The sequence below is a fragment of the Pseudorca crassidens genome, chromosome 10 (genome assembly GCF_039906515.1).
Source record: "Pseudorca crassidens isolate mPseCra1 chromosome 10, mPseCra1.hap1, whole genome shotgun sequence".
Classification (NCBI taxonomy): Eukaryota; Metazoa; Chordata; class Mammalia; order Artiodactyla; family Delphinidae; genus Pseudorca; species Pseudorca crassidens.
The window spans coordinates 67,288,420-67,313,965 of NC_090305.1; the positions used below are offsets into that span (position 1 = coordinate 67,288,420).

Consider the following 25,546-nt stretch of genomic DNA (forward strand, 5'->3'; position numbering starts at 1 on the left):
GAAGACCAACGCAGCCAAAAATAAAATAAATAAATAATTTTTAAAAAAATTAAAAATAAAAAAAAGAGTATTCTTAACAGGTGCTACAGACTGTTATGGATCGAATTGTGTCCCCCCAAATATCACATGTTGAAGTCCTAACCCCTAATGTGACTGTATTTGGAGATAAGGTAATTAAGGTTAAATGAGGTCATCAGAGTAGGGCCCTAATCCAATAGGACTGGTGTCCTTACAAAAAGAGGAACAGACACCAGAGAGCTCTCTCTCTCTCCATATGCACACAGAGAAAAGGCCATGTGTGGACACAGCAAGAAGGTGGCTGTTTGCAAGGCAGAAACAGAGGCCTCACCAGAAACCAACTCTGTTGGCACTTTGATCTTGGACTTCCAGTCTCCAGAACTCTCAGAAAATAAATGTCTGTTGTTTAAGACTCCCAGTCTGTAGTATTTTGTTATGGCGGCTCAAGCAGACTAATACATAGACCATTTCTGGGATTTCAAACATGTATAAATACACATGAATACACAATGAAGGGAAGAATTCAACTCAAACTGACAAGAAAGCGTAGGGAGTAGAAAAAATTACATCAGGAAAATGGCTTTTTAAAAAGTTTTATTTCAAGAACTTTGTTTTTTACTGGTATTTCAAAAAAAGGTGGGTCAAAGTACAAAAAAAAAGTCAGTTGAATAACAGCATAGGTTTAGAAATCACAGCAGCAGAAGCAATGTACAGACAGCACAGACAAAACAATCCAATGTATGCAATTCTCTTTAGGTTCTTTGCATATTTTGTGTTTTTTTCCCTCCTGTACAAAATACACCAAAGCATGCCATGAGATCAGAAAAAAGAAAGGAGTTTAACAAATGGTTACAAGAAATACTCTGTACAAGAGGAGATGATTCTTCTCCCCTCCCCACCCCCCCACCCCCATTTCCTCTCTTTTTGCTCTGCTTTAGGTTAAGTTGTTCTGAAGACAATTCACCTCCAAGTCGGCCTGGTCACCTTTGCCACCCTCGAGTTTGGGCGACATGGAGTTCTGAATGTTAAATGGCTCCTCCTCTTTCAGGCAGGACTTGAGAGCTTCCTGGATTTTATGGGGAGCACTAGAATCATCCTGAAAGAGGAAAAAAAAGGTGAGGGAGGGGTGGGAAGGAGACAGTGGGTAGAGGGATCAAATAACATCTCAGACTTTTCAATTTGGCTGAAAGAATCATAACTGAAAAAAGGAAGAAAGCTCTGAGACGTGACTGAACCAAAGAGACTCATTAGCAGCTACTTTTTAGGAACATCATCCTCAAAAACACTGGCCAGATATAGATGAAAACTTGACAGGTAATTGCATTACAAATACCTTTAACTTAGGCCAGTGTGAGGTTTTCTCTTTGGCAGAGACTGGGGAGAAACAGTCCCTTTTAATACTTGGCCTGGCCCCTCTAAAGCCTCACCTGTTGGTGAGCTCTGCCTGGCCCCTCTTCACACGGCCCTCCATCTTGTTGAGTTCTGCTCTCACAAAAAGGTCTTGTTCAGGAACATGACTTGTCGGTGTATTCAGTGGGGCACAAACTGGACTGTGGTCAGGTGCAGAGCTGTTCCTGGCAAAATTAGGGCCTCTCTCCCCACAGCAAATATATGTTCTCTGACTAGAGGCTGGAGATGTGTGAGCCTCTGCCTATCAGAATTTATCTACCAAAAGATGCTAACTTACAAGGTGTTTCCTCAATCCAAGCCCTGTGCTGCTGGTTCATGACCCATCTCTGACTGGTACTCGTGCCCTCCTGCCTATCCACGTGTGCTGCCTGCAGCCCTGTGACAAGCTCCTGAACCTGAACTGAATTTGTTAAAGGTTTTCAGGAAACCCACACTGCACTCAGAGAACTCTTACAGCAATGCCTGCCTTCCCACTACTCTTTTCCTTTAGGACCGCCTGAGGGGATTTTACCCTGTGCAACTCAATGGGCCTCAGTTCTTTCTCAAGTGCTTGGAACTGTGCTGATCAAAGAGGTCGTGTAGCTACCCAGGCAGGTTCATGGATGGCAAGAAGGGTAACGTCCCTATCTGATCAGCTAGCTCAGACCTTTCTTGCTTTAACCAAAATTCAAGGTACTCATCATGCTTAAGGACCAAGGCATTCTCCACAAAACTGTGAGCTTGGGTCTCCCTGGTGGCGCAGTGGTTAAGAATCCGCCTGCCAATGCAGGGTACACGGGTTCGAGCCCTGGTCTGGGAGGATCCCACATGCCGCGGAGCAACTAAGCCCGTGCGCCACAACTACTGAGCCTGCGCTCTAGAGCCCATGAGTTACAACTACTGAGCCTGTGCACCCAGAGCCCGGGCTCTGCAACAAGAGAAGCCACCACAATGAGAAGCCCGTGCACCGCAACAAAGACAAGCCCCTGCTCACCGCAACCAGAGAAAGCCCGCGCACAGCAAAGAAGACCCAACGCAGCCAAAAATAAACAAATAAATAAATTAAAAAAAACACAAAAAACTGAGCTCTTGTCCATGCTCCCTGCTACTGAATTTGACCCATAATGGCACTAGGTCAGGCAAGTGACTAGTTGGAAAGTAGGGAAAGGCTCCAGGCCTACATCGGTTGCTACGGGTGTTTAAACGTACTGTGCATGTAGAAATCACTGTTACCTGCCCCTTGCTCCAGCCTCACTTAGCACTTTCCCAGAAGACCAGCTTGAACAGAACAATTTGATAGAGTTTCAAAGACCTCAGGAGTAATTTACAGACAACAGCGGAACACATGTTCCCCATTTCCAGTGAGACAAGCACAAGAGGAAATGAACTTCATTCTGTGCTGAGGCAGGTTTCAGGCAAGGCAGCTGCGCACAGCACGCATAGGCACTTGATATTTTCTACCACTGCTTGCAGAGGTTTAGAAAAAACTGTTCAATGGCATAAATGTATATGTGCTGAGATGGAAAGATTGCCCTGATATATTAAGTGTATTTTGTGCACACACACACACACACACACACACACACACACAGGTTTTTTATAGAGACGGAAGCAGAATGAGGCAGAACTTCTGTATTGTGTGGGGGAAGACGTTGGGCATGATCGCTTGAGACCCTGAGTAGAATGGACTTTGGATCACAGCAAAACTAAAAGCAAAACAAGATGGCCTGTACTCGCCTCTCCTCTTACAAGTGTGGAAATCACTTTCATGTTTTTCAAGATAACTGCCCCCACTCCCACCCCATCACACACACCTTGGGGGGATGCAGGGGCACAGGGATATTCTCATAATGTGAAAAAAGTGGATTTGGTGAGTCTTATAGACCTGGGCATCAAAACTGTGATGCCATGAGGGTGGGGACCCAAATTAAAACTGGCACCGTGAGGGCTTGTGGGATTTGGACAGATGAGAAAGCTGCCTTCTGGGTCAATAGGAGGAAATAGTAGATCCTAAAAATAAGGAACACACGTATCCAGACAATGCTATGAGATGAGCTAAGTACCTTCAACATGTAGAACGGGTGAGGGTGTGTCTGGACCAAGATGGAGCTATCCCAGTCCAAGTGTTTCCCTCAGAGCTCCATCCTCTTAAGCCTAGGGTTGCTGAATCCCTCAGCAGAAGGATTATGCGCCTTTGATTTGGTGGAAGTCCCTCATCAAGAGGGAACTGGACTTCCCTCTGGTCTAAGTCCTGGGAACTGTTTCTGGCATTCTGCCCCAGCGGCATGGGCATCCTTCAGCCAGGGGTTCAGGCCTGGACGCCTGCTTGTCCAGACACAAGCCTCTATCAGAATGGGGTGGGCAGTCAGTGTTTTACCAAATACATGGAAGAAACAGAGACTGGGAAGTAAGAAAGGTTTAAATTGGGGGGTGGGATGGCGGTGGGAAACACTAAGGGACATCTTGGAAGGTCTGTCAAATCGCAGGAGGACCAAGTTACAGCCATGCATTGCTCTAACAGCACAGCTGTGAGAACCAACAGGGTGGCTCTCAGCGCTTGGGCAGTTTGCCCATGGAGTTCAGGTGACTTCACTCATGCTGTGCAGCCGGAGAGCGCCTGGCTTCCTACACACTCGCCATTCCTCCTGGAAAACGGCAAACCTCCACAGCAGGGGCTGAGGAGCTTTGGGCTTTTCCTTTTCCTCCGAAGTTCCTTTCCTAGGCTGGCTGCTCAGCTCCAGAAGACTCACACGCACTCGGCCGCTGGCTCACCAGCCACAGGGCCCCAGGTCAGTCCAGAGGGCCCAGGCGAGGAGCAGCACAGAGCGATGCGTGTAGCAAAGGAAAGGGACGTGCCCTCTACACAAACACCAGCCACGGACCCTTCCCCCACCAGACCCAAAGCAGCATGGTTTTTTTTGTTTGTTTGAAATCTTTTCAGAGTGTGGCTTACAGAGATCACTGAAACTGGGTAGGAAAATGACCCATTCAATCTCCTTGACTTATGTAAAAGAAAGAACCCCTCTACTAAGATAAATAAAACTCTCCAAAATTTTAGGAGATGCCAAAACCAACAAGGAAATTTGAGGGGTGAAGGGAGAGGGATGGGGAGACTAAATGAGCAGGCTTGACTCAGGTGCCCTCGTTTCAGCTCCTAGCTCACCTGGAGGTTTTCTCACTTTCATCCTGCTGCTAGCATCGCTTGTAAGCAATCACTGTGGTGGCTGAAGCAAGGGCTAGGGCTCCACTTCATCATAAAGCGGCAACTGTCTTAACTGTCAATGCCCACAAGATCTTGACTATGACCGAGTCTGACTTCTGGGCTGGGTGGAGGGAATTAGAGATGAAGTTTGTAGAAAATCCACCTGCTGGACAGGAGAGTCACCCCCTCACATGCTCAGAGTTTTGGCAGAAAGGACAGGATGTGTCCTGGGGCACAAGCTGAGGGAAGGATGCCAGGTGGAAATGGCCCTCAAGATCCAAGAGGAGCTAGAGAGCACGACTTCGCTGAGGGATGCCCCGAGTGCTGCCCAGACAACCCCATGGCCCTTCTCAGGCAGAGTCTACCATGGCTGACCACCCTGCTCCATTCCATTTTTGTTTTGACATATTCTTTTTTTTTTTAATTTATTCATTTATCTATTTATTTTTGGCTGCATTGGGTCTTCGTACGTGCTTTTTTCTCTAGTTGCGGTGTGTGGGGGCTACTCTTTGTTGCGGTGCGTGGGCTTCTCATTGTGGTGGATTCTTTTGTTGGGAGCACGGGCTCTAGGCGGGCTGGCTTCAGTAGCTGTGGCACACGGGCTAGTAGCTGTGGCTCGCGGGCTCTAGAGCGCAGGCTCAGTAGTTGTGGCGCATGGGCTTAGTTGCTTCGTGGCATGGGGGATCTTCCCGGATCAGGGCTCAAACCCGTGTCTCCTGCGTTGTTGGCAGGCTGGTTCTTAACCACTGCGCCACCAGGAAAGCCCCTCTGTTTTGCCATATTCTGAACTCAAGGTCAGTGGCAGCTTTCATGGACAAATGCCTTGCTTTCACAAAGTTGGCTCAGGCCAAGAAGAACTGGAAACCTTTGTATTGGCTCATGCAACCAAGGCCTCCAAGAGGAGCTATTTCTTTCCCCTCCATCTTGGTGAAGAGGAAAGGTGGACATAACAAGGGTGCCCGAAATGCATGAGTCGGAAACTTTGCTAAGGACCCTCACACTCCATGGACAATAAACACCCTGACTGCAGGCACCACTGTATGGGTCAGGCCTGCTGTCCCACATGTACGAGATGGCAGATCAGACAGTGGACCTGAGAGACCCCATGGCAGGCCATCATTCACTAGTAGTCCATAAATGACAACTAAATGCACATCACTGCAAGAGGCCTGGTAAGGTAGGGATAGGGTGTCCCAAGATAAGGCTCATCCTATATCCTTGTGGGTTGATTAAAGTGGTTACCAATCTCAGCGATTACAGGACATGTTGTTCTCTTGGTTATTATGTCCATCTTGAACTTATTAATATCTTGGTGCATAACAAGTATGTTCTTTCTCTACCCTTTATATCAAAGACTTTAAAAAAATTATCCTAAATTGGCCTCTTTCGTTTCTTATTTTAAATAGACCCCTTTGCTCCTCCTCCACCAGGCCAAGCTTTTCTTTTCTGGGATCTGGTGATCAAGGTCTCATGTACTATTATTCTCTCTTTCTCCTTCTGGGGCTACACTTTCCCCACCTATAAAAAGAAGACAATGGTCTAGATCTGTGCTGTCCAATATGGTGGTACTAGCCACATTCCGAGAGTTCTGAAGCCACAGGTAGCTGATGGCTGCTGTAGTGGACAGTACAGACACACAACTTTTCTATCTCACAGAAAGTCCCTCTGGACAGCACTGGCCTAGACTGTGAAGGCCCCTGTGAGCTCTTATACTCTATGGCCCATTATTTCAAAGAACTTCTTCAAAATTTCCTCTTAAACTCTACTGTTTCCATCTGAAAAGTCTTAGTTTCACTCCGTTATCTGCGTAATGATGCATTTACCTGGAGGTATGGAGCCTGTGTCATGTGCAGAATTCTTGCGTTTGGATCTGATATGATTTGGGGTTTGGGTGGTTTCTGTTTTATTTCTGAAATTCTGACAGTACCCAGTATTTGACTGGTTAGTCTGGTCCAGATAACACACTGGGCCAGTGTCTTTAGAAAATGGTCTATTGGGACCTTTTATTGGGTTTCAACTTGTATTTATGAGCCTATACTCCTAAGGACAGATTCACCCCTAGACTTAAGCTTCCACCCTACCATAAGTGTTTTGTGCTTACCTCAGCCGTAACCAATGTATATAAGCCTGCTCATTTTTAGGGTCCTCAAAACAGTGTCAAAGACACTGTTTTTCCAGCCATCCCAGAGGTTTTCCCACTCATCCTAAAGAGCAACCACCATTTGCTTCAATGACCAGCAGGAAATTCCCTAGCAATGAAAGCGGAGCCTTTCTCCTTGATATAGAAAATAGAAAGACAAAAATCAGACTTCTAAAGCCTAGGTGAAGCTAAAAATCATGTGTCATCCTAGAAACAGATCTTCTGTACTTTGTATAACTTTGTTTGTCCGGGAAGTGGTACACCATCACGCCCTTATTCTCACTTTCACGGCCCCAACTGCCTGCCCTATCCTGATCCTCAGAGCTCTGAAGAGTGGCTCCACACTCTGAAGTGGACCAGAGATGTGGCCAGGGGCTGGAGCCTGCACAAGGACAGATGTGAAGAAGACAAGTTACCTGACAGATAACATTATCATAGAGAGCCAAGGCACAGGCATGGGGGGAGCAGGTATGGGGAGCGTTGCAAAGTTTCCTTACGTTTGGGTGAGAGCCCTCAGCAATGGTGGAGAGGGAGAAGTTATCATTGTGGAGCTCAGATGGGGTCCGGAATTTGCTGGTTAGGACAGAAGAGAGAAGGGAAAAATGTAAGTGAAACGATCACAGCAAAATCTGATAGAAGCTTCATGGGTCAGGGACTGTATTTCATCAAATGCCACAGATGCACCACTATTTGATGTACCACTAAGAAAAATCTTCTACCATTTAAACCATGATCCAATGCTTTCTTATCACCTAGAGTTTTTATTACACACTTTAAGGAGCTCATTTAGACTTTAGATAAAGAACTGACAATGATATGAACAGCTATGACCACGTTTGTGCATGCCAGACAATTACAACTACATCATGACTGCCATCAGGCCAACAGTGGTTATAAGACGCCAGCGACTGTAAGACACAAGCCAGTTTCAGAGATGTTAATATGTGAAAAAAAACGTGTATCTTAGAATCAATAAGCTGCAGCAGTATCTGTAGTGCACTGGGTACATGCAGCATTTTCAGAGCAGTAACCAGGCTTGGGAAAGAAAGAAGGTATGCAGAAGGAAAAAAGGGAGGCGGCATCTGAGCTGAAGGGCTGCGGAAGCCATGTTTTGCACAAAACACATAACCAACTACAGGAGGACGACCTAGGAGGCCCTTCCCTGGGCCTCAGCTCTTGCTTCTCCACTCGCCTGGCAGCTGCTTCTTCTCTCCTATCTGCAGCAGCCCTGATCGGTGGTCCCGTCCCCACCCTGACCCTCCCCGCCACTCCAACCCTCTGGTATCTGCGTGAGGAGCCAAGGGTCTTGGCTTGTGATCACAGGCACAGATGCAGCCCGCCTCAATGCACAGGCACAATGCAGAGGCCCTTGCAGGCCCACAACGGTTAGCTGAAAGGCTGCAGAGAGCTGCTGGCATCTGCACATCTCACGAGTTCACCCAGCAAAGGAGCAACAGATGGTGTTTTGTCCTTTTCCCAGGACCCGGGGCAAGTCCTTTGGTCACGTTCTCTGGAGGGAGTCTCAGGTCAGGGGGAGGGGATTACTTGGACAACAGGTTGAAATGGGGGGTGGGCGGCAGGTCTGCATAAATTGTCTCTTGGGTCCCGAGGAAGCTGAACTCCAGTCTCCTCCTTCTGTGACTCCTGTGACATTTCAGAAGGTTCTTTACTTTGCTTAGTGACCACAGTGATTCTCTCATAGTGTGTAAGGTCACATTCGAGTGTTCAAGCATGGACTTAAAGGGTAAATGCATGCTGATTCTTACATGTGCACAGTAGTCACTCCTCTTCTAAGAGCTGAAATGAGACTCCATATCCCCACACGGCCCTTAGAATCCACAGTGGAGAAAGTGAGGGCCGGGGTCTCACCACCCCCCACATTCTACTTAGGAGGGCTTCCTTGAGTCCTCTGCCCTTCTGCCTGGACCAAGGATTGACAAGTTTGGAAAGCAACGCACTGCAGTGCTAGACCCTCTCACTGAGGAGGAGCTGGTATTGAGTGACAGCAGATCTGAGGGAGCTGGAGTCACTTCATGCTGATTTGTGAGCAAAATCCTCACGCTGGCCACTGGCTGTCAGAGACCCAGGAAGCAGGTGCAGTCAGGTGGGGGTGGGGGACCGAGCACAGTAACGTACTTGACCAGAGTTGGGAGGTGCTATACTCAGGTTACCTTTTCTAAGCACCTTCTATACGGCGGGGTGTGTGTGTGTGTGTGTGTGTGTGTGTGTGTGTGTGGGTGTGTGTGTGTGGAATGGTGCTGGGCAGCTGCAGTGTGCCACAGGGGCTTAACCTCGGCTGCAATTCCAGCACATTCTGTGTAGGAATGGTTACGCTTGGGTGAATTTTTGGTATGAAAAACACAACCAGGGATGGAGAGCAGGTGCCAGAAACCCTCAGGACTACATCCCTGGGTCAGATGGGGTGGGGTTGGCTGTCACAGACTCACTTGGTCCTGCGCAGCTTGGTGTTCTCTGTCTTGAGCAGATAGAGCTTCTTGGCGAAGAACACCGTCATCATGAAGAGCAGGAGCAGCACAAGGGTGGCCGAGCCTACGGCCACACACATCACCTGGAAGTCAGTGATGATGGACTCGCAGCGCATCCCCTTGTGCCAGATGTAGTCCTGTGTGTTGCACCTGCAGCGGTGACAGGGTGAGACTGAGGCGATGGGCTGGCAGCCGTGGCCACATTGAGGGCCTGGCCCCTGACCCCAGGACTTCCCTCAACCGCCTGCTCCTAGTGGGACTTTGGGGCCCCCATCTGTGCAGACCTTATGGTTGCTATTGTTGCCTTGTCCTTACAACCATTCCATGAAGAGGTTCATGACACAAATGAGGTAACCGGGGAGCTGAGAAACTGAGCAAACTCAGTTTCCAGGAGGGAAGGGAACCCTCGTTTTCCACCTCCGTGAGAATAATCACAGGATTCTCCCAGATCCCCCCAGACCGCCCCAACCCCCCTGGGCTCTGGTGAAAAAAAAAAAAGATGGAAAACAAGACTAACAGGAGCTACAGCTACAAAGTAGTAGGATCCACCCTACACAACGTGAAAAACCTATCTTGTGGCATTGCAGTCCCATCTAGTTCACGTGGCTAACCAGACACTGAAAAATAAGGAAGCGACAGACAAGAACAAACACAAAGACAGATGTATACTCTCCCTTATCTCTGCAGCCCCCAAAGTGCTGCCCCTAAAGCTTCCAGTCCTATTACCATGAGAACTGTCATGAAAGCAGAGTGAGAATCAACCCTCTGGGTGGGTTTCAGTCCTTTCGTTGAGTGACTTTCTCTTGCCCTTGGGACATTCCCAGGCTCCAACTCTTCCAGTGACATTGCTGTTTCCATGGGAACCAGGCTGCTTCAAAGAGGAAAAATGTGGAAGGATACAGAGGCAGGCAAAGGAGGGAGGACATGAACCTCAGGGTGAATGACAGACAAGAGAAAGGGGTCCAGAAACGGGGAAATTTTGCGTGGAAGAATTAGGTACTCCACACCTAGAATAGGGCAGGGATACGAGGCTAGCAGGGAATTTTCTCTTTTCCAACTGCCGCTTTGCAGTCGTGGGGGGCTGTTGGAGGATGGCAGGGAAAGAAGATCCCTCTAACCGACCATTCTAGAGAAGTTCAGCCATAGCTCTGCTCATTTCTCTGCAGTGGTCGGTGTGACAGAGACAAAGCCATGCTGCAGTATGCAACCAAGGGCTCAGCAGCCTCCTGTGAGTGGAATGCAAAACAGTTTCCAAGCCAGGGCTGGGCCTGGGTGTACCCACCAGAGGAGGAATCTCTGCTCTGGTAGGGAGGCCCAGTGTGACCCTGGGATGGAAGCTGTGCAAGGGGAGCTGGAGTGGACTTGTGTGAAGCCCTTCTGAGGCAGGAGCCACTGGAGGATCCATGGTCAGTACAGGCATGCTGCTCAGTGAGGACATGCTTACTCTTCCATTTGGGAGTCCTCTGATAGCTCCAGGAGGTTCTGGGAACTGTCTAGCTCTCCAGAGGCAGCAAGGGCTCCAAATTTCATACTCTGATGGGGAGCTTACTTTGAAGGTGAAAACTGAGGCCCCCAATAGGTTGAAAGATTACAATTTTGCAGATTCCATAGTTCCCAGGCTATAATCATTACTGTAGTCCCCCCAACTAGAGGCTGAGGAGCAAAATCACAGGGTTTCCTCATTTCTGGTAGCCCTTAACCAATCAGCAAGGTCTCGTTGCCATAATTTCTTGATCACAGTCCCTCTTTTTGGCAATGGCTGGACAACTCCAATCAGAACTGTGTGGACACATCCGATATGAGTGACGCTAACGTCATGATCATTTACAGGGAAGAAGAACTTCATGGGAAGGAACTGGAACTTAAGCTTTAATGACAAAGGCGCCAAAGGCGCAGCATTCATGCATTCTGTATGTTATTCTTCTACCAGAACATTAAGACCTACAGAAATTTGAATTCTTCACATACCTCCAAAGAGACCAAGAAAAAGAAACATCAGGAATGACACTTTAAAAAGAGACACCCAGATTTGCTCCTCCTAGGACCAGTGGAAACAAGTCCCAGGAAGAATCTGAGGCCTCCATGCCACTTCTAGAGCCTGTAAAGGATGGAGACAAGCAAACCACCCAGGTCACCCCGGACTTGTGCTTCTTCCAGAATAAGCCAGTGAGCTCTCCAGCAGGTTAACTACCTTGCTGTGACGGCAGGTGTATGGGGTAATTACTGATGAGGCATGGGATGGTGGTTGCAGACAATATCCTTACTCTGACGCTAAACTCTCTGGGTCTTTAAAATATGCTGGATTGGGTATCCCCAGGAAGACAACAATCAAGGTAGGAGGGACAAAGCCACGACCCAAAGTCAAGAAACCCCACCACAACTGCTATGCCAGGAAAGACACTCTGCTTGACTTGACCTGTTCGAATGGCTGCTCTCTGGGTCTGCTCCCAACGAGAAGGTCTTCACTGTGACTTTATGTGCCACCCCAGGCATGTGCCCCACAGGGTCACAGGGCCTTCCTCCTGCCACACACATGGCTCAGAGGAAGTGGTCAGCAGTTCTCTCTCCTCTCAGTACATTTATGGGCCTACTCCTTCTACTAGTTTAGTCAGAACTCGCCAACAAGAACTTGCCCTCAAGCCAGCAAAGGCCTTTTCCAAAATCTTTAGCCGAGTCCCTTCGTTTTGCCTCTATAGTTTACTGGTTTGGTAAAGGACACAACACTTAGAGGAAATACACAATCTTATTTCTGAGGAAACTCTCCTAGTGATGAGATCACAGGAAGTGCACATAAGATGTAATTCTATAGAATATTTGCTGTGACTATCCCTTGACCTGGGACTTCTGTGAATGCACAACCTCTGGGAAGCTGTGCCTGTCACATTCCCCTCTCTGCTGAGACAGCCTCCCATGCCCTCTCCAGGAGTTCTCTGACAAGCCCCCGGGAACCTGCCTGCCACACCCTTACCTGCAGAAGGCCCCTATGTTCTCCACCAGGTAGCACTGGCCGCCATTGTGACAGTAACTTGGGAAGAGGTCGCACACTGACCGGCAGGAGCCGTTATGTCGCACAAAGCCACTGCGGCACTCAGTGACATTCTCGCTTGGGGCCAGGTCCCTGCCTGGCTCTCTTGGGCGGGGCCTGAGGGCGATGCTGCTGCCGGGGACCATCCCCAGAGTATGCTGTGGAGGGACAGCATGCCACCGACCGGTGGGCTGGCCTGTCCCGGGCCCCAGACCAGGTTTCTCAGTGGGCACTAGAAGGCCATTTTCATTTTCATCTTCCAGGTCTCTGCCTCCTGCTGCGTCCTTGTCATCCTCCTCTTCCTCCTCTTCTTCATCCAAGTCATCATAGAAGGATGTGGTAGGGTAGAAATCAGATTCATCAAAGGGGGTGAAGTCATCGTATAAGTCAAGCAGGCTCCAGGAAGGGGTCTCTTCCCCAGGATCAGGGTGGTGCTCTGAGGTACCTGGAGACCCAGGGAAGCTCCCCAGGTCGGCGCCACGGCCCTCACCATCCAATCCTTCGAAGTAGTCGATGTCAATTATATCTGACGCCGTGTGGGGCTCTAGTGTGCCCTGAAAGGGGTACGTGGGCTCTGGCCCATGAGGGTCAGGTGTGCTGCCTCCCAGGTTCAGCCAAACCTCCAAGGGGCTCTCCTTGGGGAGTTCAGGGTCTGGGCTCAGCTTGTCGCCAGGAGTGGGGGAGAGTGGCCCGTTGGCCTCTGTAGCCTCGGGGGTGGCGGGGGGCGTCGATGACTGCCCGAGGGCCTCGTCGGGAGCCGGGAGCGTGGCTGGAAGGGCCTGGGTGTCGCCGCTGCCCGCCTCTGCCGTCACTCCGCCCAGGCCTGGGTTGTCCGCCTCCAGCCAGGTTGTGTCTGTCACCGCCGCCGATGCCTCCAGAGCCTCCTCTGGCCCGACCCCAGGCCCCACCACCGCATGCTCGCCGCCGGGCGCAGTCCGAGAGGTCTCATCTTCCCCAGTTGCTGGTGGGCCGGCCTTCTCCCGCGTGTCGTTAGCACGCGGCTCCCATGCCAGGACTCTCTTCACCTGCCTGTCTGCCTCGACGGCTCTGCCCGCCTCACGCACTGTGGGAGGGAGGGAGAGGGGCCTGGCGTCAGGGCAGCGGCCGTGGTAGGGCCTTGGGCTGCGCCCCGCCCCGCCGCGGCTGCTCTCCCAGACCCCCGCCAGCCCTAAGCCTCAGCTTCAAGATTTCCCAAGGCCATGCCCCATCGTTAAGTCCCGCCCCGAGCCCGCCCCATAAGCCAGGGAACACACCCAGCCAAACGTTTCCTCGCTCAGGCCCCGCCCCCAAGCGTAAGGCCCCGCCCCCTACACCACCCGCAGTCTAACCAGGGAGGCCCCCGACTCCAGCTCCTGGCATAAATCTTACCCTCGGGGCTCCATTCCACCTCTAGGCCCCGCCCAGGAGTCGCACCCTTAGGGCCCCGCCCCGAACTCTCATCCTCTCGCCCCCCCATCACCTCCAGGTCCCGCCCCGAAGTCTCACCCTCAGGCTCCGCCCACCAGACCCCTTCCCCAGCCAACACCTGGGTCCGCACACCAGAGTAGGGGCCGCCACCCACCACTCGGCCTCCCCCAAGTCTCCCATCTCGTCGTGCGCCCCTTCCCCCGCCCGGGCTGCAGGCAAGGCGCTGCCCCGCCCCCTTGCCACAGCTCGCGGACTCCGCCTGTACCCGAAGCCAGTGGGACCCTGACTCAGGGTGGGGCGCGAGAGCTGCTGGGGTCCCGGTCGCCGTCGGTACCTACCCGGTGCGGCCCCAGTGGCGAGGACCAGCGTGGCCCCCAGAAGCAGCAGCAGCGGCGGCGGCCCCCGACCCGGGACCCCGCCCTCGGCTCGACCCATGGCGCGGCGTCCCGACCGCTGTCCGCGGTCTGCCCGGCTGGCTGCGCCCTCGGCTCGCCGGCCGCCGCGCCTCCCGCCGGTGCTGCGGGCGTATCAGCCCACGATGGGCAACGGGAGAAGCCGCATGCCGCCGCCGCCGTCCGCCGCTGTCCCCGGCGCGCCGCGCCTCCCCGCCTCCCTCGCCGCGGCCGCCGCGCTCTGCGCCGCCCCCACCCCGCCCGCCCCGCCGCACGTAGCTCTGACGCTTGCCCTGCTCAGTCCGCCTGCCAGGGGGACAGACAGACCCCCGGCTCCGGATGCGGAGACAAACGGACGTTGGGTAGCGCGGGTGCAGGCGCACAGCGCCGCGGGTGGCGTTAGCTGCCAGGTGCACTGGCGGGAGACCTGCGGGGCGGGGCCACCAGTGGAGGGCTGGCACGGGGCCCCCACCCGCGAGGAACCCACCCGCCAAGCGACAAGCAAGGAGGCGGGGACGCAGACACCCGCAGGCTCCGGGCGGGGCTCGGAAGGGCTGCAGGGGGCGGAAGCCCGAGCCCGCAGTGTGGCAGTGAGCCAAACCCGGGGGGCACGGAGCCTCTCGGATTTCTGCGCCAACCCTGTGTTCGGGGCGGAGAAGGGTCTCCGGGAGGTCTCCGAGTCCCCACGAGGGAGGGACGGTCGCTGACAGCGCCAGGCAAGGGGGCGAAGTGGACCTCCCAGGTCCTAATCGGATCAGACCTAATCCGTCTGCAGCCAAAGCCCCCGACCTTGCACAGCCAGGCTGGCCGGAACGCATCCCGGGGGCAGGGGGCAAGACCTTCCTGGAACTGTGGCTACAATGCCTTCCCTCTCGCCTCCGCAGGGCAGCCTGGGGAGCGGCCTTTAATGCCGGTTCCTTCCTCCCTCTCCAGGATACATCCCCCCCCACCCCGCCCATGTGTCCCGGGCCACCAAAGCTCAGGTTGGTGGGTAGTCGCTAGCGGCTTAGATCACAGCCTGGGGACACGCGGACGCCAGGCCACCGTCTGTGTGCCCTGTCCAAAGCTCACTCTGCCGTCCAAAACCACTCATCTCTGGATCCCTGCTTGCTGGGGAGTCACGGCCTAGTCACCTAATTTGTCCACCAAACCGACTGTCTGCCTCTTGATCTAGTAACCCAAATGATATCTGGGGTTACTGCTCGAGATGTGGCAACCCTGGTATTTGAGAAACTCTCATTTCTCTCACTAGGGAATCACTTAAGTGACCAAGATAGAGATTCTCCTAATCTCTTTCTAGTACATGTCTCTGGATGGGGTTGCCTTGATTCAAAGTTCGTTTCTCTCACTGGAACTAGATCTGCTGCAGTCTACTTGCTTGTCCTGGTTGTTCCCTCCTCTCCAGGTCTGCTGGGCAAACTCAACCCAGAAAGCTCAGTTCCTATCACCTTTCCATCATCCCTGACGCCTTCTTAGCCTGACCCAAGTAGTTAGACACGTTGGCCCTGATGTCATTGTCTACAGCAATTCTCTATTGGACCACAAGACACTTGAGTGTACAGCTCCTCGTGCAGAGGGAGGCTCCCTAAGGTGGGGAGGAGGCATAAATGAATGAATGGCAACCATCGTACTCCCACCCCAGAACCGTGGGTCTGGAGCTTCCTGCAAAGTGGCTGACTTGCTGAGGCTCTTTCCATGGCTTCATGTTGCCACTGGGAGAGTAAATACCAGTTTGAAATACAACCTTTTCTAAGCAGAGGGCCAGGCAGGACTTTGCACTTGCCTGTTGCCAGAGGCACTAATGCACCCTCCAACACCATCTCTGCTTTCCTGTAGCTTTTTTTCTTTTGGCCTTATGTACAATTCTCTGTGTTGCTCTTCTCTGTGTCTCCTTGACTCTTGGGTGATGGCTGTGAGAGTGGAGGATCTTGGTGTACATGCCTACCTCCTCCTTCCTGAGGCCAGTCTTTGTGGGAAGGAAGCCTCACAGATGGGTCCTTTGGTGCCTAGAGCATGACAACCACTCCTGTGTTTTTCACAAGAAAGGTCTGGATGGGGGCCCTTTTCCCATCCCTCTGTTAAAGCTCTACTTACCCCAGTTTATTAGCTCATTTTAATATACTTTGTGAAATATTTAAGTATATCCTTTTAAATTCAATTTTTGAATTAAGTAAAACAAGCACATGGTATAAAATAAAGTTAAAATATGAACTATCTCCTTCCTCAATGACCATCTTCCCTTCCCTGGAGACAGATTCTGTTACTACTTTCTTCATTTGGGGATTTTAAACTCAACTGTTGCCATTCAGTTTCATTCTGATCCTCCCTAGCAGATCTCACCAGCAGTTTCAGAACCGAGCACAGCACACCTGGTTAGGTGACACCTCCACAAGACAGACAGCAGAAGCTCATCAAGGAAGTGGAGTGTGACTGCAACAGCAGGATTTGGCATCAGATCTGTGTGACGTTGGGAGAGTCAGTATCCTGTCTCATGTGTGAAAGTGGTAATAACCATACAGTGTCAAATGAATGTGATATATATATTTTTTTCTGAGCACAAGGGCTACTAGGGTAGGCATAGAAACTGGAGTGAAAGGGAAATTGACCTCTCTCTAGAGCTTACACCCATGTCCCCACATTCAAGTCTCATGCATTTGGGCATCAGGGATGCTTTGAGGCAATGGCTTCTGCATGCCTCTGAAGTTCCCACTGGGTTTGGCAGTACCAAGGCAGGCACAAGGCCCATTGCCATGGCTACAGCCTGCCGCCCTGTGCATAGAAAGCCACCAACTTTGCCAGGGGGCTGCTGTCCAGGGCATAGCTGCTCCTGTTGCCGTCGCTGGGGGCATACTTCAGTCTGAACAGGAAGTAGCACAGTTCCTGGCTTTAAGTCCTCAGTAGTAACCACTACCATTTTCCTGTTTTCTTTTTTTTGGGGGGTATGCGAGCCTCTCACTGTTGTGGCCTCTCCCATTGCGGACGCACTGGCTCAGCAGCCATGGCTCACGGGCCCAGCCGCTCCACGGCACGTGGGATCTTCCCGGACCGGGGCATGAACCCATGTCCCCTGCATCGGCAAGCAGACTCTCAACCACTGCGCCACCAGGGAAGCCCCATTTGCCTGAGTTTTTAGTTTTCTTAGTGCTCTAATTTGTCTTATTCTGCACAACCATACTATTAATGTTTTACTGGTCATTTTACACACTTGCAAATGGACGCTGAGATCATGCTAATGAAGTGGTAAGGCTAGAATTTGAACTAAGATCTTAATTTCAAATCTTTTCATTTTAATATGGAGGCTTTTCATTCTTGCTTCTTGATTTCAGAAGAGGAATCAGGATGCAGAGGTAGGGCCTCACTTGGCTGAATGGAAGCCCAGCCTCTCGCCCTGCCCACCACTTCCACCTGGGTGTTTAAAAGTTAATGCTGTGTTCTCTTAACAGAGTACAACACAGCAGTCCAGACTTACATTCTGTATCAGTCAGAAAGGGACATCTAGCATGGCTTCTCTCCTGCCAGTGTGCTGCATAGACACCTGGTTCTGGGCTGCAGGGCAGTCAGCTCTGCGACATTTTTGGTGATGGGCTGCTGGGAATGGTCCTTCTTGCACCTTTACCAGAAGAAGGGAAGAGCCAAGGGGTGGGGGCCTGAGTTCTTTGTGCTGACCACCACCTCCTCTCTCTGCAAGTTCTGGATTCTCAACTTGCACAAGTGCTCTCATCTTAGAAAAAGACATTACAACCTGGAGGCGGTCATCTTGTTTGGGGAGTGGGTCTGCTACAAAATTGGCAAGTCCCCTGAACTTCATTACCCCAAAGCCAAGTCAGCTGGGAGAAAGCCACACAGCCTCAGACATGGAGCAACCAGGCTTGTCTTCTTGCAGAAAAGTCCTGCTGCCTCAGCAGGCAACCTAAGTGCTTCTCGGGAACCCCACAGCTAACACAGAATAGGCAGACTGGAACAAGGAATGCCACAGTCAATTTGGATGGCCGTGGGAAATCCATTAGTGTCAGGGCCAAACCAGCCAAAGAAATCAAGAGCCCCGCCCACTTCCTAAACCCTTCAGGACCACCTGATAGTGAGGGAAGACAGCCGCAGAACCAGAGTGGGAGGTGTTTTCCTTCGTGTCACAGCTGTTTGACAGTAGTGGTGACTGTACTGTATTCAGGCATGGTGATTTTGCTGAGGCCTGCAAAGGCTGTACCCTAGGGGTAGGTGGTGGTGTAAGGTGGCTGCCAGAAATCAGTCACCTGGCTGCTCCCTATGCATTTGGAGGGGCCTGGAAAGGCCTCTGGGGGCAGTAAGGAGTAAAGATGGCTCCAGTTCTACAGGGCACGCCAGGAGCAAGACAGGGGACAAGACAAGGCTCTCTTCTGCTGGGGTCCCATGAGAGCTGGAATAGGGATGGGTGGTCCAAGAGAGAAGTAGCTATAATTAATTTTGGAAACTTTGTCCAGGTTGATTTATAGAACTCTCTCCTTCTACCCTTTTAGTCACCCTTTGGGTATGGCAGTCCTGTCTCAGCTCTGTATTAAGGAGTTCAGGATCAAAGATGCTTCCTAATGACAAGAGTAGTGGCAGGGCTAAAGCGAGCCACAGGGAAATGAAGTTCAGGGGAGCTGTTCACAAGGAGGTCCAACGTCAAGCGTCCTGGGCTTGAAGGCAGGCAGCATTTCCTTCAAGAATGTATCTTTCCATCTCCTTCTGAAAGATGACTTCAGTGGAGATAATCCATTAACAGGGGATCAAGGTGCTTTCACGTTATTCCCAGGAAGAAGTCCCCCTTCAACAATAGTGGAGCAACTGAATAACAGCTATGCTCTTGGAACTGTAGAAAGCAGGAGCTTTATAATAAAAATCACAGGCAGAGGTTTGCAGAAAGAACAGGGGTTAGTTGGCATTGGATACATTGGGTATCCAGATGAAAGAGTTCTCTGATTATTCAGATGGAGGTTTTCAGGAATGAAAGTCAACCCTCAGGTTACCAAACCTTGCAGGACAGAAATCATGGAAGAACATCCAATTCACAGACTAATATACACTGTCCCCCAGAAAACAACTGATTAGGCTGTTCCTTTTACTTCATGAACACTTGGCACTATCTAAACTATTTATGGTCTGGTATCCTCCAGACCATACACCTTATCCCCCATTTTTCTACAAAAATGTAATTGGTCTGGAGTACAGGGGCCTTGCCTTACCTTATTCATAATAATCACTGCATCCAAGTTTTAGTGCCTGCCACACAGTAGGCTCTCAAATGTTTACTAGACTAACGGGCTCACAGAATGACTGTCAGGAACTGCAGAGAGCTTGCTCTACCATACAATCTTCTTAACCAGTAGTTCTCAAAGAGTGGTCCCATGACTAGCTGCATCAGGATCTCCTGGGCATCTGTTAAAAAGGCAGAATTTCAGAACATACCCCAAACCTGCTGAATCAGAAGCTTTGAGGATAGGGCCCAGAAGCTGTATGTTAAACGCGCAGGTGATCCTGACCTGCACTGAAGTTGGAAAACTGCTGTTCTTAATCGCATTTGGGGGAATCATTCCACAGGAAGGATCTGAGGAACCTGTGGAAACCTGGTTAATTGTACACGTCTTGGTTTGCTCTAAAAAGAATTCACACTCAGGTTTATAAACCAGTCTTCAGACTGAATCAAGGATTAACTTTCCTCAACCCTGAGGGAAATGTAGGAGTCCTGTGAGACCCAGCTGGCTCTAGCACTCTCTTCTAGAGGGAAGAGTCGAACAGGTCAGAAAGCACAGCACAATCGGGTGACACACTTCCGTGCAGAGCCAAGTGTTCACCTCCTGGTAGACACAGAATCCGCTTCTTTTGCTCCACTGGGTTCACAAGCATCTTGAAAGCACTGGTTTCCGTTTTCTGCACAGGGCGTGCACCTGTGGGTGCTCAAAGGCTGTCCATGAGAGCGTATCAAAGTTCACAGAATCATCTGCCCTCAATGCTGGCCTCCAACTTGAGGCTGTCTAAACTGCAACCTGACAAACATTCTCTACTGCACCAAGCAGAACTACTCCTCTCTTGGAGGTGCCAGGATGTTGGCCACCCTTCCTGGATAACTTCTACTCATCTTTCTCCACTTAGACCATGGAAATAAAAAGTGGGCAAGGCACATCAACCATATGTTCCTTAAGCCTCATGAAGGTGAGAAGGTGGTCAGTCGGTCAGGAAACCCGCACCACTGAACATTAATTGATGACCAAGACCAGGTGAGGCTGAGTATTTAGACTCTTCTTGGGACACATGAAGAAACTGGTACATGAACGCAGAGAATGGGACTAGAATCCAGAAATGATGTTCCATTTATTCACTGAAAAAGAGGGAGATTAAGCCTTCTTGATGAACTTCTTCCAATCTCCCAAAACTCCCTCTCTTCACTTTTCCAAAATAACACATTGAGAAACATGTTTGTACAAAAACCACATATTATTCCCCCCTCACAAAATCGGGTGGCTGTATTACAGGAATGAAACCAGATCAGACATAAAAAGTCACCACTTATACTGAAACATAACAGTGTAAGAATTCAGGTATTCTGTAGATTACCAGCATAGTAAAAATACTTCCACCTGGATCTTTTAAATTTGAAAGTGATCACATTAAAGACCTGAGGTTACAAGAGACCACAGTATGAACCAGAATTCCATTTTCTTTCTAAGACCTCAGTGGAAAAGGTAAGTATTTGGAATGAATTTCCTTTGGGAAAGACTGGTGTGAAAATAAAACCCTGGCCATTGTCAAAAGGCACGGGGGTCTTTCTGAAGTCAAAAGCAATGGAATTAAACTCCAGTAGGAACAAGCTCATTTCCACTCCAAGAGTCCAGAATAAACTCAAAAAAGGAACAAGGTCTCCTTGGTTCCAGTACTCTGATGGTGACCAGGGCCACCTGGTTAGAGGTAACACCTGAGGGTTTGAAAGGCAAATCTTAACTGTGGTTTAATTTTTTCCTTTTTTTTTTTGCTTTCTGACATTAAGGAAGAAAGTTCTAGGGTGTTTTATAAACACCTTCCCACACCCTCACATATGTAAAGCTTTATAGAATATATAAAAAAGGTATCCAAAAGATGTTCCACTTTGCATTCTAAATGAAACTGCCACTTGAAACTGTGAAGAAGCCAGGTGCTTTGGAAATCAAGCTCTACTCAAAACACCCTTTCCCCACCCATGGAAAGACAGAGGGGAGGGAAGAAGGACAAGAAGAGAACACCAAGAACTCTTTAAGTCACTCATCAGCAGGGGTAGAAATGGGCTCATATTAAGGCATTTTTGTGGCTCTTCCTCTGGAATGGTATTCCACTCTCCTAGCCCGAGAACCTCACCCTCAAAGCATGATGCTCTGATTGCCAAGTGAGCTCCTTGGTACCCACAGCATCTCCTTGACAACCCTGTGATAGATGGAATGTGAGATCTCAGACAGGGAAGGGAGAAGGGATGAGAGGCTGTTGATCCTGCCCCACTTCTCCAATCCCACCCCAAACCTAAAGTACCGCTTCACTAAATCCTTCACCCTGGCTACTGCAAGAGGTAGTTTGGGGACTTGTACCCCCAGCCAACCTAATCAAGTTCCATGAGCTAAAATGTTTATCAGCACTATCTACTTACTCTTTTTTTTTTTAAGGTTTTTTTTTTTTAAAGAGGGAGAAAAAAAGAATGCATACAAAGCAGTGAATAGTGGGCTACATTCATTGGGTGGCCGTTGCCCTAGACGCCCAAAACTTTCCTGGCTAGTCTAGGAAACTAAGGAATGCCTCCCAAATGCAGCCCTCAAAGCTCACACTGCCCTCAGAAGAACAAGCCCCCCACCCCGCCCCCGGAATCTAACAAACCATCTGCATAGAAAACCAGAACCAGTGGGCCTGGGGAAGAAGTGGATCTGTTCTAATGCTTGTGCTCTCCCCTACCAGGGACTAAAGGGGGATGTTCTGCCAGGCAGGCTGGAGGTTCTCACAGTCCTCACTAGGGATGAAGTCAGTGGGATCCCTTTGCCCATCTCTTTTAATTCTGGTGCGTCCATGTGTGGCAAAAGTCTCATGAACCTTCACCATCAGCACCATTCTTAGCTCAGATAAGCAGAAATAAGGTCACTTATAATGCCTTAAGGTTTATCCCTTCTGGCTATCCCCTCTGCCCATCATTATTTTTTGGTTCCTATTAACTTAGGATGCTCTCCTTTAAAGCAATAATGACCCATCCCCCCCAAAGAAAGAAAAAGATAATGATTATAAAGCATTATCCATAAAAGCATAAGACAAAGCAAAAAAACTGCAGGAGAGCAAAAATGACAGACATAGAAACACTACTGTTGATAGGACCTGCAGATAAACTGTCAGCATACCCCATACCAGGACAGGGAGACACTGGGTATTTTTAGGATGACCAGGGCACACTGTCACCACAGGCTTCCCCCTGAGTGTTGGAGGAGGACCTAACACAAGACGTGTCAGAGCACGGACAGGGGTGGCAAGAGAAATGGGGAAATAAGGGATGTGTGCTTGGGGCTGCAAGAATAAAAATCCTGAAAGAAACCCAAGGAAGCTGAGTAACACAAGTCCTGTCATCCCCACTCCAGCTGGTGGCGCTGGGCGTGGACGTCCCCTGCATCTTCTAGGCTAGGGCGCAGCCGAGGCTGGTGGGCCTGGAGCGGGAGGCGGAGGGACTCCATCTGTAGGTGGTGGAGGAGGTGGCTGCTGCTGCGGCGGAGGGGGATCTGCAAACACATCCAGAAGTTAACTCATCATTGCTGGAAACACAGGGGCTCAGGGAAGAGCCCATTTAGAGAAAAATGACTTAAGAAGGTTTCTTTATCACCTGTGAGGCACTGCTGCCGCTGCGATCTACGTGGCGCAGGTCCATCTGGACCTCCAGGTCACTGCTCATGTTGCCTCCCCTGACCCATGAGGTTGGGGGAGTGGGGAGGTGTCTGAACCTGCCCCAATCTCCTTCAAGGCCCACCCCTTCCAAGAATCACTCCAGACCTTTTCAAAACTTAATTATATTTTGATTTTATTGTATTTTAATGGTTCTCACTGCTAATTTTATTTCTTCAGTTAAATGATAAGCTCCTTCCTGGGCAAGTTCTGTGTCTTCTTTTCTTTCTCATAGTGCCTAGGCTAGCTGGGCACAAAATAGATTATCAGAAACTTCTTGCTGATATTAACTATCTCCAGCAGGGCCAGACAGCTTCACTTGAGACAGCTGCTGACAAGTTGGACAGTCCTGGGAGGCCCCACAGCTCCTGAACTGCAGTCCTTGGATTTTTGGCCAAAACTAGGTCAGGTCCTGAAGGGAACAATTAGTATGAGTGTCTGGGGCTCTTTCCTGTTTCAATTTTAGCTGCTTTTCAAAGGAACCCCAGATATAATTTAATCCAGGGATTTTTTAAACTAGATTTTGCCGGAAATGAAAACATATGAAACAAATAATTAAACTGCAGCCTTCCTTACCAGTCAATTCACCCAACTTTCCCCCTAGGAGATTTCCACCAAACTGCTAAGGCTCTTCAAAGCATTTTGAAGCCCACTGATCTAATCCCTTGTGTCATCTTGCAGTGGAGGAAACCAGGGCCTGGAGACGGGAAGCGACTCGCCTGATGAGGCCTGCCCAGTGCCCTGGAGCCAAGTCAGCGGTTCAGAATCCCTGAAATTCACTTGTGGCAGGAAGTGATCGGGAGCAAACCTTCCACATTCTCAAGGTGCTCCACTGAGGGCCCTTTAGGATGGAATCCTGTACACAAATCGCGGGTTACCAGCAGGACATGACCGTGGTAAAGACCAATGACATTATCTCTGCAAAGGGGATGGGCAAACTGGTCAAACCTCCTTATCAGCCAGCACATTTGTATACTGCCTGTAAGGCGGCAAGGCAAGGATTTTCTTGCCAAGGAAAAGAGGTACCCACTAGACTACAGCCTCTGATCACTGACTCAGAGATACCTTTTTCTATTGTTGTGATCCTATACTGACCCAGCTCAATTGCTGTCTTTCTTCTGTGCAGCTACTTTGTCCTTGGACCCTGTGGGTCCAATGAGAAAGGAGATGTACCTCTGTCGATAGTCCCTGCCTCCTGGCCCTAGGAAGTCTCCCAGAGAACTACAGTGAACTCAAGTCACTTCACAGCCTCGCGTAACTTATGGTAAACCCTATACTACTATCCACTTGTTCATTTCGTATTTTCCCAACTAAAGCTCCTGGAGGCCAGGAATTCCTATACATCCTAGCTCTGTATTGTGAACAGAAGCTAACTCCTCCTCACATACGTGACTTCTAAATGGACCTGGGATCACAGATGTGGCTGGGAACATGGCCACTATCGGCTGCATTTTGGGATCATTACTCCTGCTCTACAGGAGTAAAGAGCAGGCCAAGCTCTGATGCAGTCCTCTGGAGGCCAGGGTTGGAGTAGAACAAGGGCCCCATGGCAGAAATGAGCTAGCTGGCTTTGCACACACCACCAGGCAGACATCGTTCAGCAGCATCTGTGCCTTCTCCATGGAGCCTGCTAAGACCTCAAATTCCTTCTCAACACAGCCCTGAATACTCCTTCCTTAGTCTAAGCAGCCACTACAAATATATCAAAATGGCTACAAGAAACTTACTTGTTATTCCTGCCCTAAACCAGATCCTATTCTTTTTTTTTTTTTTTTTTGCGGTACGCGGGCCTCTCACTGTTGTGGCCTCTCCCGTTGTGGAGCACAGGCTCCGGACGCGCAGGCTCAGCGGCCATGGCTCACGGGCCCAGCCGCTCCGCGGCATGTGGGATCTTCCCAGACCGGGGCACGAACCCATGTCCCCTGCACCGGCAGGCGGACTCTCAACCACTGTGCCACCAGGGAAGCCCCTATTCTTTTCTTTACACCTGCCACTTTTAAACCCTGAATCCATAAAAGGCTCCTATAGGGAAAACAACTACCAGTAGCTCTGTATGTCTTCCAAGATTCAAATTACATAGGCTTAATCAGGAGTGGGCAAGGCATGCCCCTGGCCTCCTAACAGACCCTGGAGTCACGAGTGCGTGTCACGAAGGCTATGTATGGCATAAGAGCCCGACTAACTGGGAGCACTTTGCACTCATCACCTGGGTACCTGTCCACCAGGGGTACTGAAGAGGAATGACTAAAAAAACAGTCTTTTGGAAACCACTCTCACAGGTCATACTGTCCATGGACCTGTCAAACCCCAGAGAGAACAAAAAGCCTGCCTCCCTGTGTATAGCCTTCCCTAAAAGACCCGGGGGTAATACATCTCCCACCTTGCTACTTACACATGCCGTTAGGTGCCGTGAGGGGTACCCGGGGTCCTAAGATGTTTCCTGGGATTGGAGGCATACCAGGAGGGGTAGGGCCACTCCCAGGGGGGTGGATGTTGGCTGCAACGGTGGACATCATGCGGCCTGGCATGGGCTGCCCAGACATCATGGAACCTGGACCTGGTATCTGACCTGTGGAGGGAGATTTAAAGTATTGA

At 50.3% G+C, this 25,546-nt stretch overlaps 2 protein-coding genes across 5 annotated transcripts in view; both read right to left on the bottom strand.

Moving 5' to 3' along the window:
- Positions 1–595: 595 nt before the first annotated feature.
- CSPG5 (chondroitin sulfate proteoglycan 5) lies at positions 596–14,276 on the bottom strand. Its single transcript, XM_067754185.1, has 5 exons — positions 14,006–14,276; positions 12,204–13,323; positions 9,197–9,385; positions 7,247–7,322; positions 596–1,114 (listed from the first exon to the last, which is right to left on the bottom strand). The coding sequence occupies exons 1-5, from the start codon at positions 14,100–14,102 to the stop codon at positions 953–955; spliced, it is 1,644 nt and encodes a 547-aa protein (XP_067610286.1). The 5' UTR covers positions 14,103–14,276; the 3' UTR covers positions 596–952.
- A 6,091-nt stretch (positions 14,277–20,367) lies between these two features.
- Positions 20,368–25,546, bottom strand: part of SMARCC1 (SWI/SNF related, matrix associated, actin dependent regulator of chromatin subfamily c member 1) — a 179,948-nt gene continuing 174,769 nt past the window's right edge. For 3 of the 4 annotated variants that reach the window (XM_067754182.1, XM_067754181.1, XM_067754184.1), the window contains exons 27-28: positions 25,344–25,520; positions 20,368–22,791 (exon numbers count right to left, since the gene is read on the bottom strand). In XM_067754182.1, the coding sequence (XP_067610283.1) occupies positions 22,694–22,791; positions 25,344–25,520 (275 nt within the window). In that variant the 3' untranslated portion in view covers positions 20,368–22,693. Of the gene's footprint in view, positions 22,792–23,070; positions 23,364–25,343; positions 25,521–25,546 lie in introns of those variants that run through there. The other variant, XM_067754183.1, reaches the window with a different exon arrangement.